This window comes from Gallus gallus, chromosome 3, assembly GCF_016699485.2.
Source record: "Gallus gallus isolate bGalGal1 chromosome 3, bGalGal1.mat.broiler.GRCg7b, whole genome shotgun sequence".
In the NCBI taxonomy this organism is placed as follows: domain Eukaryota; kingdom Metazoa; phylum Chordata; class Aves; order Galliformes; family Phasianidae; genus Gallus; species Gallus gallus.
This window is the reverse complement of record NC_052534.1, coordinates 4,532,028-4,545,977: the sequence shown is the minus strand read 5'-3', so window position 1 is coordinate 4,545,977 and position 13,950 is coordinate 4,532,028. Positions and strand designations below refer to the sequence as shown.

At 68.5% G+C, this 13,950-nt stretch overlaps 4 protein-coding genes across 18 annotated transcripts in view; 2 read left to right on the top strand and 2 right to left on the bottom strand.

Moving 5' to 3' along the window:
- LOC107052855 (translation initiation factor IF-2-like) overlaps nt 1–1,005 on the bottom strand; it is a 1,291-nt gene extending 286 nt beyond the window's left edge. Inside the window, exons 1-3 of the mRNA XM_015283429.3 lie at nt 857–1,005; nt 583–787; nt 22–511 (exon numbers count right to left, since the gene is read on the bottom strand). Of these exons, the coding sequence (XP_015138915.2) occupies nt 22–511; nt 583–787; nt 857–1,005 (844 nt within the window). The remainder of the gene's footprint in view (nt 1–21; nt 512–582; nt 788–856) is intronic.
- Nucleotides 1–4,741, bottom strand: part of KLC2 (kinesin light chain 2) — a 26,121-nt gene extending 21,380 nt beyond the window's left edge. For 8 of the 11 annotated variants that reach the window (XM_040697772.2, XM_004940147.5, XM_001233278.7 and 5 more), the window contains exon 1: nt 857–888. The gene's annotated coding sequence lies outside the window, so the exon portion shown is untranslated. Of the gene's footprint in view, nt 1–506; nt 889–4,609 lie in introns of those variants that run through there. The other 3 variants (XM_046939346.1, XM_040697776.2, XM_046939348.1) reach the window with 2 other exon arrangements.
- MRPL2 (mitochondrial ribosomal protein L2) lies at nt 992–2,834 on the top strand. Its single transcript, XM_419327.7, has 6 exons — nt 992–1,270; nt 1,348–1,471; nt 1,962–2,077; nt 2,154–2,264; nt 2,443–2,516; nt 2,589–2,834. The coding sequence occupies exons 1-6, from the start codon at nt 1,027–1,029 to the stop codon at nt 2,799–2,801; spliced, it is 882 nt and encodes a 293-aa protein (XP_419327.4). The 5' UTR covers nt 992–1,026; the 3' UTR covers nt 2,802–2,834.
- LOC421255 (cullin-9-like) lies at nt 3,621–13,950 on the top strand. 5 transcript variants are annotated; one of them, XR_005858430.2, is made up of 29 exons: nt 3,622–5,090; nt 5,400–5,554; nt 5,797–6,285; nt 6,417–6,552; nt 6,883–7,073; nt 7,242–7,584; nt 7,709–7,889; nt 8,038–8,245; nt 8,326–8,504; nt 8,582–8,799; nt 8,879–9,113; nt 9,193–9,298; nt 9,375–9,602; nt 9,692–9,782; nt 9,865–10,036; nt 10,145–10,250; nt 10,373–10,468; nt 10,548–10,723; nt 10,975–11,108; nt 11,177–11,338; nt 11,413–11,525; nt 11,603–11,785; nt 11,970–12,118; nt 12,245–12,467; nt 12,547–12,712; nt 12,800–12,945; nt 13,064–13,181; nt 13,373–13,498; nt 13,580–13,812. XR_005858430.2 is itself a non-coding variant. In XM_015283410.4 (29 exons), exons 1-29 carry the CDS (start codon nt 4,067–4,069, stop codon nt 13,859–13,861), a joined length of 6,273 nt encoding a protein of 2,090 aa, XP_015138896.3. In that variant the 5' UTR covers nt 3,624–4,066; the 3' UTR covers nt 13,862–13,950. The 5 variants fall into 5 exon arrangements, 4 of the variants coding, with proteins under 4 accessions (XP_040553698.1, XP_015138896.3, XP_040553697.1 ...); XM_015283410.4 differs by having other exon boundaries at nt 3,624–5,090; nt 11,416–11,525; nt 13,233–13,498; nt 13,580–13,950; XM_040697763.2 differs by having other exon boundaries at nt 3,624–5,090; nt 13,296–13,498; nt 13,580–13,950.

The window sequence follows — 13,950 nt, the reverse complement described above, 5'->3', positions numbered from 1 at the left end:
CCTGCCTGCCATCGCCCTCACCTGCCTCACGTCCGCTGCCCCCATCCCAGCCTCGAAGGCCAGGCCGGTGGAGCTGCAGGGAACTCCCCCGACTGCGCTGTCGCCGTGACCGCAGAAGAGGCCGGACACGGGACGGGGTCACTGGGAGCCCTTCTGTGCCAGCACTGCGCGGGGCAGGCGCTGCCGGGAAGCGCTCGTTCTCTGGCTGCTTTACAGAGACGACAGACGCCCCAGTACGCAGCACAGCACAGCACAGCCGCGGGTTTTCGCCGTGGGAGCGCACAGCCTCCCCACGTTCCCGGAGCCGCCGGGGCCGCTGCCCGAGCTCCGGCGGGATCCCGGCCTCGGGCTGCCAGCAGGGCTGCGCACACAGCCCCGCCGACCGCCGGCCCCTCTCACCGCCGAGGCGCCCCGCCGTTCTCCGTTCCCCGGCCCCGGCGGGCGAGCCGCGCGGCGCACAGTTACACCAACGACGCAGCAGGGCCGCAAACGCGTTATTGCCGAACCTCCGCTAAAAGCCACTCCCGGCGGTGAGGACACGGCCTAATTATAGAGCGGCCGGCCCGGCTGCGGGCCTCCCACGGGACCGCCCGGGCCGAGGGCGCAGCCGGGCGGTGAAGTCCACACGCCCGCTGCCGGCTCACTCCCGGCACACCCACCCGCCGCGCCGGGCCCGGCCCGCAGCTCCCGCACCGCCGCCCTCGGCTCGCCCCGCTGCTCCCAACCCAGCCGCCGGCGCCCGGCCGGACCGCCTCGCACCGAGCCCACCCCGGGCCGCGCCCCCCCCCTCACGAAAAGCGGCAAAGCACCGAGCCCGGCCCCGCAGCCCGGCCCGCAGCGCTGCCCCGCGACCTACCTGCTCGGCGCAGGGCGCTGCGGGTGCGGGGCGGAGAGGCGGGGCCCGAGAACAGAGCCGCCCCGCCGCTCTCCTCCCCCCTGGGAGCACAGCCCCTTTAAGCACAACATGGCCGCCGCCGGGCGTCTCGGCCGCGCCTCCTGCCGCATGCGCAGTGCGGGGCGCGCAAGATGGCGGCGGCGGCGGCGCTGTGCCGGGCCTTCGGGGCGCTCGCAGTGTCGGCCCCTCGCGCGGCCGCCGCCCGGGCCCTGGTGCCGCCGCCGCCGTTTCCTCCCGGCGGGGCTCTGGCGGCCGCCTGGCGCGGGCTGTGCGGCTCCACGCCGCGCTGCACCACGGACCCCATGTGGAAGTGCCGCGTCAAGTACACGGTGCGGCCCGTGGGCATGAAGAAGACGGGCGGCCGCGATCACACAGGTGGGAGGGCGAGGCCCGGGGGCGGGCGGGAGGGGCGGCCGACGGGGCACGGCTGGAGCCGCTCTCTCGGCCCGCAGGGCGCATCCGAGTGCGGGGCATCGGCGGGGGACACAAACGGCGGTACCGCATGATCGACTTCCAGCGGCTGCGGTACAACGAGGGCACCGAGAAGGTCATCGCCGTCCGATACGACCCTTGCAGGCGAGTGCTGGGCCGGGCGTGCTTCGTCTGCAGCACGCGGCTGTGGGGAGCGGCTGAGGGAAGCGGGGCTGTTCTATCTGGAGAAGAGGAGGCTCAGGGGAGACCTCCTGGCTCTCTGCAGCGACCTGAAAGGAGGCTGTGTGAGGTGGGGTCGGCCTCTGCTCCCAGGGAACAGCCGTAGGACGAGAGGGGATGGCCTGACGTTGTGCCAGGGGAGGTTCAGGTTGGCTGTTAGGAGCAATTCCTTCTCCCAGAGAGCAGTGAGGCAGTGGCACAGCTGCCCAGGTGGTGGGGTCACCATCCCTGGAGGTGTTCAGGAGCCACAAAGATGTGGCACTGTGGGACGTGGTTGGTGGGCACAGTGGGGGTGGGCTGGGGTTGGACTGGTGGTCTTTTCTGGAATTAATGATGCTGTGGTTACGGGCTGACAGGCTTTGTGACCTTAGTGTTGTTTTTTCCCACTGTAATGAGGCTGTGATTCCATGCGCAGGTCAGCTGACATTGCCCTGGTAGCTGGTGGCAATCAGAAGCGCTGGATCATCGCCACGGAGAACATGCAGCCCGGGGACCTGATCAAGAACTCCTCGCACATCGGAAGGATGGCAGGTGTGTCCCCAGCCCCGAGCCAGCCTGCCTGCAGCTCGTTGGTTGCCTCGCTCCGGCTCACGGCTTTGCCTTGCAGTGTTGGCCAACGAAGGGGACGCCTACCCACTGGGGGCCCTGCCTGTGGGCACGCTCATCTGCAACTTGGAGAGCCACCCTGGGAAGGGAGCGCAGTACATCCGGGCTGCCGGTGCGTCACACAGGATGTTGCTGTCTTCTCCCCGCATTCGGGTGCAACGCAGCCCTCCAGAGGGGTGGAACGGTGCTTCCTGATGATGCCCTGAGGCTCCTTCCTCAGAAAGGGGTGGCAGTGGCTTTAGGGCTTTGTCCCGCTGCTCAGGACAGCTGCCTCCTCTCACCCGCTGCAGGGACCTGCGGAGTGCTGCTGAGGAAGGTGAACGGGACGGCCATCGTGCAGCTGCCCTCCAAGAGACACATGCAGGTGGGGGAGCCGTGCCTGTCCTGACAACCTGGGTGCCAGCGGGGAGGCTCACAGCTCTTTTCCATCCCCCAGGTGCTGGAGACCTGCGTGGCCACAGTGGGCCGCGTGTCCAACGTCGACCACAACAAGCGAGTGATCGGAAAGGCCGGCCGCAACCGCTGGCTGGGCAAGCGCCCGCACACGGGCTTATGGCACCGCAAGGGCGGCTGGGCTGGCCGCAAGATCAAGCCACTGCCACCCATGAAGAGCTATGTCAACTTGCCCCGCATCACGACACAGCAGTGAGGCCAGGGCCAATAAAGCATTCTGCACGCTGTCGCTGTTGTGTTACCGCTGCCTTTCCTGAGTGGGAGAGATGGGTGCTGGGCCGCAGGCTGCTGTAGCTGGATCCTGGGGCAGGCAGGAGGTTTGGTGGGCTTGGGGCTCCACAAAATCGGGCAGTCAGACACTCTCCTGCCTGGATGCTTAGAACCATAGAATCCTTTGAGTTGGAAGGGACATTTAAAGGCCATCTAGTCCAACTCCCCTGCAACCTACAGCTCAATCAGGTGCTCAGAGCCCCATCCAGCCCGACCTTGAATATTTCCAAGGATGGAACTTCTACCACATCTCTGGGCAACCTGAACCAGTGCCTCACCACCCCTATAAAAGAAGCTTTTTTTCCTTGTATCCAGTCTAAATCTCTTCTTTTTCAGTTTAAAAGCATATTCGCTTTGTCCCATCACACAGACTCAGCTAAAGAGTCTGTCCCCTTTCTTATACCCCCTAGTCAGGTATGCTCTCAGGTCTCCTGGAGCCTTCCCTTCTGCAGGCTGCACAGCCCAGCTCTCAGCCTGTCCTCACAGGGAGGTGTTCCATCCCTGGGCTCATTTCTGTGGCCCTCTGGACGCTCTCCAACAGCTCCATGTCTCTCCTGTACTGAGCACTCCCCATCTGGACGCAGTGCTCCAGGTGAGGTCTCACAGCACAGAGCAGAGGGGCAGATCCCCTCCCTCACCCTGCTGGCCACAATGCTTTGGATTCAGCTCAGGTTGGCTCTCTGGGCTGCGAGGGCACAGTGCTGGCTCACGTCCAGGTGCCATCCACCAGTACCTCCAGGTCTTTTTCAGCAGGGCTGTGCTCCATCCTTGTATCCTCATCTTGAACCGGTAGTTTGGGCTGCCACAACCCAGGGGCAGAGCTTGCACTTGGCTTTGTTGAGCCTCATGAGGTTCTCCTGGGCCCACCGCTCAGCCTGCCGAGGTCTCTGTGATGGCATCCTATCCACGGGCCGTGCTGACTGCGCCACACAGCTCGGTGTTGTCTGTGAACTGCTGAGGGCGCACTCGATCCCACTGCCAGCACTTAAGGAGTACCGGTCGCAGATACCGACCCCTGAGGGACCCCACTTGGCACTGATCTCTACCCGGACACGGAGCCACTGACAACCGGTCCTCGTCCACTGAACGGTTATCTTTCCAATCTGGAGAGAAGGACGTTATGGAGGACCGCCTCAGCGGCCTTACTGACGTCCAGCCGGATGACATCAGTGGCTCTTCTGTCGTCCACTGATGCAGTCTCAGCACCACGGAAGGCCTCTCGGTTGTTCAGGCAGGACCTGCCCTTGGCGAATCCCGTCTGTACGATGGTTTGGTCGGAAGCTGCTCCAAGGCAGCCCCGGTCCCGCTGCCAGGCCCGGTCCGGCAGCCCGCCTCCTAGCCGGCCGCCACGGAACACGACGGACGCGGCGGCCGAGCCCGCGGGGCGCGTCGGAGGACTCTCGGCCCCGCTCGGCTCCCGTCGGCACCGCCCGCCGCGCACGCCCCCGCCCGCCCACCCGGAAGCGGCGCCGAGCCGAGCCGAGCCCGGGGTGGGACGGCGGCCGTGGTTATCCGGTGGCGGCGGGGGGATCGCGCCGCGGGGCGCCCCCTCGCGGGCGGGCGGACGCGCCGCGCCGATCCCCGCGTCCCTCGGCGAGCCCCGCAGCGCCGGCCGGCAGCATGGTGAACGAGAGGCGCGAGGGCGGGCTGCTGGTGCACCTGGGCCCCCAGCTGCAGGCCTACCCGCAGGAGCTGCTGCGGCAGCGGCGCGGCCCCGACGGCGCCCCGGAGTACCTGGTGCGGTGGCGCGTGGTCGGCGCGGAGGAGCGGGCGGCGGGCGGCGGCGGCGGCGGCGGCTCCTCCGCGGGGCTCCGCTCGGAGAGCGTGGCCATGTGGCTGTCGGCGGAGGAGGTCCGCGCCGGCTGCCCGGCGCTGCTGGGCGGGGGGGAGCGGGCGGGGCCGCGGGCGAAGGAGGAGAGGGCGCCCGGCCCGCCGCCCGCGCCGCCGGACGAGGCCTCGCTGCTGGAGATGAAGGCCGACGTCGGGAGCCTGGTGCGGCGAGCCGGCCGGCAGCTGGCCGGCAGCGGGACCCCCGCGTCCTCCGTCCTCAACACCATCCGCGTGCTGAGCGCGTACGCCGGCATCGGCGCGCTGGCGGGCGCCTTCAAGGAGACGGGAGCCCTGGAGCTGCTGATGGAGATGCTGTGCCACGAGGAGAAGCCGATCTGCCGCGGCGCCGGCGAGATGCTGAGGGCTCTGGCTTCGCACGACGCAGGTGGGGGCTGCCGCTGAGGGCGCCGGTGCTTTTGTAGGGCGGGGGCTCGGGGAGCGGGGCCTTGCGGGGCTGTTGGCTCTCTGCGGTCGTTGGCGTGGAGCCTCTCCTCGGGCCCCGCTGAGCAGAGGCTGATCCTGCCCAGCGCTCTCGTCAGAGAGGAACTGCTGCGGCTCGGAGGTGCTCGATGTGTTGGGTTACCCTGAGCAGCAAAGCCGGTCCTTGCTGCTGCAGTCAGGCTGATGGGCACAGGGTGGTGTGAGGGTGGTGGTTATCTTCAGGGAGCCTAAACGCTTTCTGTTGTCATTGCAGGGAGCTGGGCTTATGTCCTGCTGTCTCTGAGCCAGCAGGATGGCATCGAGCAGCACATGGACTTTGACGGCCGTTACACCTTGCTGGAGCTGTTTGCTGAGACAACATCCTCTGAAGAGCACTGCGTGTCCTTTGAGGGCATTCATCTCCCCCAGGTAGTTGACAGTGGGCAGCTGAGCAGGACCTGGTACTGTGAGGGCTGGCACAGGTCTGGGCCTGGCTCGAGGCCGAGGTGCGGTGAGGAAGCAGGAGGAGGGCCTGTCTGCGGGCAGGGTGGGCTGAGGGGGGCTGTGTTGCTGCCCGCTGGTCCGCAGCCATTGCAGAGCCGTGGATGAGCCGGAGAGGGCGGGAGGTGCTCAGCCAGCTGCAGTCTGACAGCCCTCCCTGCCCGTTGCAGATCCCCGGGAAGCAACTGTTCGCCCTGGTGAAGCGCTACCTGTGCGTCACTTCTCTCCTGGACAAGCTCAGCGGCGGTGAGGAGCAGAGCGAGGAGTGGCAGGCGAGCAGCCGCGTGAAGCAGGAGTTTGAGTTCAGCATGGCTATGGCAAACCTCATTGTGGAGCTGGTGCGCGTGATGGGCTGGGACCACAGCCACAAGCCGGAGCCGCCATCCCAGCAGGAGACGAAGCCTCGCACCGCCCGCCCCATCTTCCAGCGCCAGCCCACATCCTCCAGCGCTGCTCCAGCAGCCCCCGCTCCTCCGCCAAATGAGCCCAGCACCTTCAAGACACGCTCGGCCTTCCCAAGCCGTAGCAGCTATGTGGAGTACGTGCAGGCAAACCTGGCGCACGGCATGCGGGTGCGCATGCTGGAGGACTACGAACAGGTCAGCGCAGGTGATGAGGGTGAATTTCGCCAGAGTAATGATGGCACGCCGCCTGTGCAGGTATCTGCTGCTGGGAGGATGGGGCTGTGCAGGGACACTGTGTGGTGTGGAAAATACGGAGCCTTGTGTGGGAGCAGTGGGGCTTGCCGTGCGTTTCCTCAGTCGTGTGTGGTTCTGGCTCTCCTCTGCAGGTGTACTGGTATGCCTCAGGCTGCACATACTGGGTTCACTGGCACATGGTGGAGATCATTGGCTTTTCTGGGCAGGAGGAGCATGAGGGACGAGAGAAGGTGTCTACCGTGAGATACAGCCACAAGCTGGCAGCAGGTGAGCATCAGGCCAGATGGGCACGCAGCTTCTTCCCAGGTCCGTGCCTGAGGGAACAATTCGGCACAACAGGTAGCTACAGGCACCCATTTTTGGCCCCAAAGGATTCAGAGAAGACTGCAGTCCCCACCTGCCCCATTCCTGGGCTCTGCTCCCAGCCCGTTCTCTGCCTCTTGCTTCCTTCGTATCACCTCCCTTTACCGCACTGGGTTGGGGTTGGAGTGATCATCACAGGCTCCTGCTGTGGGAGTGAGGGCTGTGCAACAGAGGATGGTTCTGCACAGGGAAGCTGGTGGGGCTGACAGTGCCTTTCCTCTCTCTGTCCTGCAGCCACACAGCCACTTTTCTCCAAGCCCCCGGGGGGGCTGTACTCGCTGCCTTACCTGGGGCAGCAGCCGAGCAGAGCTGCAGCCACCCTGAGCCGTGCTGAGTGGTGGGAGCTGCTCTTCTTTGTGAAGAAGCTGGAAGCGCAGCAGCAGGAGGAGATCGTCCGACTCATCTGGCAGGAGCACACTGAGCAGGTATGGGCCAGAGCGGCACGGGGAAGCCCGAGGGAGGGGGCACGTGGTGCTGGAAGGGTCTGGGGCTCTGTGCCGGAGCAGCACCTCTGTCTGGTTGGGCCCGGGCCGTCTCAGGGACGTGGGGTCCATCGTGTGTCCGTGTGGATTGACGTATCTCCATCCGCACAGCTGTCAGAGCCGTCCGAGGACGCCCTGCTGCAGCTGCCGGTCCCTGCGGAGCTGGCCCAGAAGGTGCTGCAGGCCCTGGAGAAGCGGCTTCAGGGCAGCGCTCAGAGCGAGCTGCGCAGCTCCCGTGTCTACGCCAAGTACTTGCCGGGGAGTGGGGCCGAGCAGCGCGGCGGGGGCAGTGCCACGGTGTCCTCAGAAGGCGAAGACTCCAGAGCTGTGCCGGCCGAGGTGGCGAAGGAAGAGCTCTCCGCAGCCACGGCCCTCAGGTCGGATTCCCAGCTGTTCTGTGAGCTGCTGGAGAGGGAAGGGCTGCGCTTCCCGCAGGCTGCAGAGCAGAGCGAAGGTGAGGGCCCGACGGAGGGAGGCGGCCCGGGGGAGGCGGCCGGTGGGTGCCGGGGCTGCGGGCCCATCTCTGGGAGCTGCTGCGGGTGCTGCTGGCGATGTCCCGGCCTCCCTCCCTCCTGCAGCGTGGGGCGGCTGCGAGGGCGGCTGCCTGGCCGAGGTGCAGCGTGTGGCGGATGCGATCCTGCGTGGTGACTGCGAGGCAGAGCTGCGCGTGGCCGGGCTGCGGCACGTGGTGAAGGTGCTGGAGGAGGCCCCGGAGCAGGAGCAGCACGGCGGCAAGGCCCAGGGCGGGCCGGGGACCAGGTGCGGGGCTGAGCGGCGCGAGAGGGGCGGCTCTCACATGTCTGAGCCCCAGGTGGGCTCATGTGGGGCGATCCGAGCACGGTAGGGCCGCGTGGGCAGGTGAAGGCGGCTCTGGGGGGCCCCTGCTGAGGTGCCCTCGGCCACACAGGGAGAAGCTGGTGAAGGCGGTGGTGGAGCTGCTGAGCAGCGAGGAGACTGAGCCGTGCCCGGCGGCGCTGGTGCTGCGGCTGGTGGCCCTGCTGATGGAGAGGTGTGACTGCTGTGTGCCCTTCGCCACAGAGGGCGGCGTGCGGGCGATGCTGGCCTGCATGCGGCAGCACGCGACCTCCGCCCTGGTGCAGCAGGCCGGCCTGGCGGTGAGTGCGTGTGGGAGCTCGGGGGTCGGCGGGGCCCGCTTTGGCGCCCGCCGCCCCCTGAGCCGCTGCGGGCCACGCAGGCCCTGAAGGTGCTGGTGGGAGCCGGAGGTGCCGGCGGGAAGCCTTCGCTGCTGAGCCGCGCCGACGCACAGATGATGCGGGAGATCTTTGCCAGCATCGGCTCTGCCTGCGGCGAGGGCTCACCTGGCCTGCTGGGTGCCATCCCCGCTGCCATCCGTGCCATGCAGGGCGTGCCAGGGTAGGGACGGGGCTGGGCAGGTTCTGGGGAGCTCCGCACCTGGGGAGGAAGGTGCCCACACGGCCACATCCCCGCAGGGGCTCCTCGGGCGTGCGGAACGGGCTGCTGGTGGTGAAAATGCTGGTGGATGGGCACCGAGGCCTGGCGGAGCAGCTGGTGGGCTGTGATCTCCCTGTGGTGCTGCAGAGCTGCTGGCGGGCCGGGCGGGACGCCGGCTGCCCCAACGCCATGCTGGCCCTCGGCGTCATCAACCGCCTGGCGGAGCACCGGCTGCCCTGCGGCCCTGAGATTGCAGGTACTGCGCGGGCGGCCCTCCGCGCCACGGCCCCGCAGGCGGGGGCTGAGGATCCTGTCCTGTGCTGCCCGTCCCGCAGGCGCCGAGGCCCTGCTGCTGGAGGCGAGGGGGGCACAGGCACCCGCAGGCGGCCTGTGGGACGGCGCGCTGCCCGAGGACGTGGTGGTGGCCCTGGAGCGGCAGCTGTGCGGCGTGGCCGCCATTCCTGCGGGTGAGGCATCCCGGCAGCTGCAGGAGCGCCGCTGCTTCCGTCCGCTGCTGCGCAGCCTCGAGCTGCCGGGGGCGGAGAAGGCCGTGGGGCTGCGGATCATCAGGTGGGGCTCGGTCGCAGCGTGGGGGCCCGGGGCAGGGCTGCCTCGTGCCCCAGCCTGAGCGGCCCCGTCTGTCGTGCAGAATCCTGAGCGCGTTCCTGGACGGTTACCGGGAGGACGCGCTGCCCTGGCATGAGTGCGCGGAGCCGTGCCTGTCCTTCCTGAGCGCTCACAGCGGCGACCGCGAGGTGAGAGGGCCTCGGTGCTCCCGGGGGCAGGGAGGGCTGTGCTGCGTGCCGCCGGCTCAGGGCCGTGTCCCCGCAGGTGGCGCAGGAGGCGGTGGGCTTCCTGCACCGCCTGGCTACCGCCAGCAAAGACTGCGCCGTGGGGATGTGCCGTGCGGGCGCCCGTGAGGCTGTGGCCAAAGCCCTGGACAAGCACGGCCCGGCCCTGCCGCTGGCGCCTGCCCTGCTAGAGCTGGTGAGCGACTGCGAGAGGCACGCCGCGCTCTACAGGAAGCTGACGGGCAGCATCTTGGCCGGCTGCATCCAGGTGGGCTGGGTGTGTAAGCTGCCCGGCTTGGGGGCTTGGCAAGAAGGATGCGGTCCCTGCTGACGGCGCGGCCCCGTCCCCATCCCCAGGTGGTGCTGGGGCAGATCGAGGAGCACCGCCGCAGCCAGCGGCCCATCAGCGTGCCCTTCTTTGATGTCTTTCTGCACAACCTGTGCCGAGGTGAGCGCGGGAGTGGGAGCCGGGCCCCGTGCCAGGCTGTGTGTCCCAGCAGCAGCTGAGGCTGCGTGTGCTCTCCCTGCAGGCTCCAGCGTGGAGGTGAAGGAGGACAAGTGCTGGGAGAAGGTGCAGGTCTCCTCCAACCCGCACCGTGCCAGCAAGCTGACGGACAGGAACCCCAAGACCTACTGGGAGTCGAACGGCAGCACCGGCTCCCACTACATCACCATCCACATGCAGTGCGGGGTGGTGGTCAGGTAGGGCTGTGCAGGGAGGAGATGGCTCCGTGCACACTGTCCCCGCGGGTTGCTGGGGTTGCTGGATGTGGGTGGGGGCTGTGGGGCAGCGCCGTGTTTGCCATGCAGGGAGATGAGCATGCTGGTGGCCAGCGAGGACTCGAGCTACATGCCGGCCCGTGTGGTGGTGCTGGGGGGGGACAGCCCCGCCGACGTCCGGACGGAGCTGAACGCGGTGAGTTGCAGTGGTGCTGCGGGGCTGTGGGGCGATCCTGGCCACGGCTGCACCAGGGCTGACCGGGAGCGTGCGGGTGGCTGCTCTCACTGCCCACGCTGAGAGCTCCCGTCTGCCCACAGGTGACCGTCCTGCCCTCGGCCAGCAGGGTGGTGCTGCTGGAGAACATGACTCGCTTCTGGCCCGTCATCCAGATCCGGGTGAAGCGGTGCCAGCAGGTGGGAGCTGCGGCCAGCCCGGGGCACGGCAGCGGGCATCAGGGATGCAGACGGAGCTCAGGGTTGCGCTTTCCTGCAGGGCGGCATCGACACGCGTGTGCGTGGCATCGAGGTGCTGGGGCCCAAGCCCACCTTCTGGCCCATCTTCAAGGAGCAGCTGTGCCGACGCACGTTCCTCTCCTGTAGTGCTCGGGCGCACACCTGGTGCCAGGAAATCCACCGGGATCGGGGGCAGCTGCTGCAGCTCTTTGGCAAGTGAGTGGTGCGTGGGCTGTGCCGTCTGTCCCTGGGGTCCCGAGGCAGCAGGGGTGCTGCTGGCAGCCCGAGGGGGGACCGCGGGGCAGAGGCTGAATCCTGCCCTGGGAGGAGCGGGGCTGCAGCAGTCTCCCGCCTGGTGAGGGGCAGGGCTGGGAGCGATCCCCGTCGCCCCCTGGACAGGCGGGGCGGTTCCGTGTGCAGTTGGTGGCTGCTTGCTGCCATACCGTGCCGCCCACTCACTGTTGCAGGCTGAACCGGGCATTGCAGCACGAGCAAGACTTTGCCGACCGCTTCCTTCCTGACGATGAGGCGGCCCGAGCCCTGGGCAGGACGTGCTGGGAGGCCCTGGTGACCCCCGTGGTGCAGAGCATCACCAGCCCAGGTAGCGCCGTCATCGCGGGCCCTCCCTGCGGTGCTCGAGGCCCCCCCTGAGTCTCTGTGTCCCAGCAGACCCCAGCGGCATCAGCCCTCTGGCCTGGCTGCTGGGCGAGTACGTGGGGAGCGCAGAGCCGCCCCGCGGTGACGCCTTCGGTTCCTGTGTGCGGCTCCTGACCCAACTCCTGGTGCACGTGGACACGGGCGGTGCGGAGCCGGAGGAGGCGGGAGCAGCCGGTGAGCACGGGGCTGCCTTCCTGCGGGGCCAGGCAAGGGGCAGCGTGCGGGGCTGAGCCTCGGCCGTGCCTTAGCAGGTGGGAAGGAGGGCAGGAAGAAGGAGACGCCGGGCCGGGTGGCGGTGGCGGTGAAGTCTGGCGGCCTGTGGGACATGGTGCGGTGCTGGCGTGGCGTGGTGCAGCAGCAGGTAGGGTGCGGGGCGGTCGGTGCTGGCGGGGCCTGTGTCAGTCCCGCTGCAGGCTCATCCCTCGGCCATGCCCGCAGGTGCAGCGGTTCCTGGAGATGTCAGGGCAGGCACCGGACGTCGTGGAGGGGTACTGCGCGCTGTACCGGCGCCTGCGCGGTGCCACGGAGGAGCTCTTTGGGCAGCAGGCCGCCTTCGTGGCAGCCGTGGGCCAGGGCTTTGCCGGGGCTCTGCTGCAGCTCTCCTTCCTGACCGCCCTGCACGTGAGTCCAGGGGCCCAGCGCGGCCCGTGCCCGTGCCCAGCTGTGGGAACGCAGGCCTGGAGCGCTCCCTGCCTGGAGCCCTCCCTCACGCACGTCCCCTTCTGCGTGGCCCGGGGCTCCTTCCCGTGCCCCGTCCCCGCTGCGGCCGCCCCGTGCCCACACAGCCATCCCCGTCCCTCCGCAGGTGAGCGAGCGGTTCGCCCGCTACCTGGACAGGAAGGTGCGGGAGCTGCACGGGGCCGCGGGCGGCGCGGGGCAGCTGCAGCAGATCCTGGAGCCCTTCGTCGTCTTCGGCGGCCTGGAGTTTGCCCACACCTTCGAGCACTTCTACCGGTGAGCGCGCTGCCCCTGCTGCGCCCTGGGGAGGGAAGGGCCGCGAGGGCCCGGGGCTCCGTTGCCCCGCAGGGGCCGTCCCGGTGGCGGCGGGGCCGAGGCGGCCCTGACCTGCGGCTGTGGCAGGCTGTACCTGGGGGACCGGCTGCTGGCGCAGGGGCCCTCCTGGCTGGAAGGGGCGGCGGTGGAGCAGATGGGGCTGTGCTTCCCCCGCCGCTTCCCCCAGGAGATGCTGAGCGACCTGGCGGCGTCGGAGGAGCTGCGGCGGCACTTCGGCCTCTTCCGGCTGCAGGAGCGGGACCGGCGGCTGCTGGAGCGGGGCCTGGGCACGGAGAGCCCCGAGGCTGAGGTGAGGGGCGGAGCGATGGGGGCCGGGGGCCGCTCGGTTCCCGGCGGGGCGCTGAGCCGCCCTCTGTCCCCGCGCCCAGGTGCCGGGGGAGGCCCCTGCAGCCGATGCGCTGGAGGTGGAGGTGCTGGTGCTGTCCCCGCGCTGCTGGCCCGTGTCCCCGCTGTGCTACGTGGAGGAGCCGCGGAGGTTCTTCCCGGCGGCGCTGAGCTCCCCGCTGGATGAGTTCGCGGACTTCTGGCGGCACAGTGAGTGCGGCGGCGGTGGGGTCGGGGCTCTCAGCCGGCGCTGCGGGGGCACCGGGAGCGCACACGTGGCTGACGCTGCCCTGGCAGGCCAGAGCCGGCCGGGCTGGGTGTGCTCGAGGCCCCGGCGGCTGCAGTGGACGTGGCTGGGCCACGCCGAGCTGCGTTTTGGAGACTGCGTCCTCCACGTGTCCACGCTGCAGATGTACATCCTGCTGCGCTTCAACAGCGCTGAGGTAGGAGCCGGGCCGCGGGGCGGGAGGGCCGTGGCTGGTGCTGCCTTCTGGGGGGGCTCCCAGCGGCGTTTGGGGCGGGGATGTCCCCGCCTGCTCATTGCCCTCCATCCCTCTGCAGGAGGTGGCGGTGGAGGCCCTGTTGCAGGCGACGGGGCTCCCTGCTGAGCTGGTGCACCAGGCCCTGGCCCCGCTGACCCACGGTGATGGCATCCTGGTGCAGAGCTGCACACAGGGGGGTGAGTGTGGGGCTGGGATCCCCGTGGGGCAGTGCTGACCTGGCCCCACAGGTTGCATCCTGGGGCTCCTTCAGGGACCAGCTTGGGGCCTGGCTGACCGTGGGCCGGGTGCAGCTCCAGGTGCCCTGCGGCTGAACCGGGCAGCCCTGGCCCATGCCTCTGGCCGCCACCTGAGGCTGCTGCCCCGGCAGAGGTACCTGCGGGCAGAGAGGGCTGAGAGCAGTGCCTTGGAGAGGAAGAGGAATGTCCTCTGCTGCCTCATCACCCGCATCCTCAAGGCGGAAAAGCAGCTGCACATCGACAACCTGGTGTTTAAGGTATGGCGGCTGAAGGTCTGGGGGACAGAGAGGGGCTGCCGGGTGATGAGTAAAGACTAATGTGCTCCTGTGCTGCTGCAGGTGATCGATGCCTGTGAGAAGGGTGAGCTGGGGCTGGGCCAGCAGTTCCTGAGCTTCTGCTGTCACAGTGTGGACGTGCTGTCCTGTGTCCTGCACCTGCTGAACCAGGGCTACCTCCGGCGCCAGGACGAGAGGCCTCAGGTCCTGGAGTACGTCTCTGCTGAGCCCCCACCAGCCCCATCCCAGGCCCAGCCCCAGGTTGCCTTCCAGACAGTAGAGATCAAGACAGCAGCAAACCCCGCCTCTGCTGAAAGGAGACAGACGTTCTCCACCTTCCGGTAGAGGACTGAGGTGGCAGGGCACGAGCTGAGCCCAGCCCATCAATTCCAAAGGACTTGGGGCTTTTTTGGGAATAAACAAGCCTGGCTGCA

Bases quoted from the DNA above. Each gene is read 5' to 3' on its own strand.
- MRPL2 (XM_419327.7), top strand. From the start codon at position 1,027: ATGGCGGCGGCGGCGGCGCTGTGCCGGGCCTTCGGGGCGCTCGCAGTG. The intron at 1,472-1,961 runs GCGAGTGCTGGG...TTCCATGCGCAG, and splicing joins GTCCGATACGACCCTTGCAG to GTCAGCTGACATTGCCCTGG. The intron at 2,078-2,153 runs GTGTGTCCCCAG...TTTGCCTTGCAG, and splicing joins GCACATCGGAAGGATGGCAG to TGTTGGCCAACGAAGGGGAC.
- LOC421255 (XM_040697762.2), top strand. From the start codon at position 4,067: ATGCAGTCTCAGCACCACGGAAGGCCTCTCGGTTGTTCAGGCAGGACC. The intron at 9,114-9,192 runs GTGGGGCTCGGT...TCTGTCGTGCAG, and splicing joins GTGGGGCTGCGGATCATCAG to AATCCTGAGCGCGTTCCTGG. The intron at 9,783-9,864 runs GTGAGCGCGGGA...CTCTCCCTGCAG, and splicing joins TCTGCACAACCTGTGCCGAG to GCTCCAGCGTGGAGGTGAAG.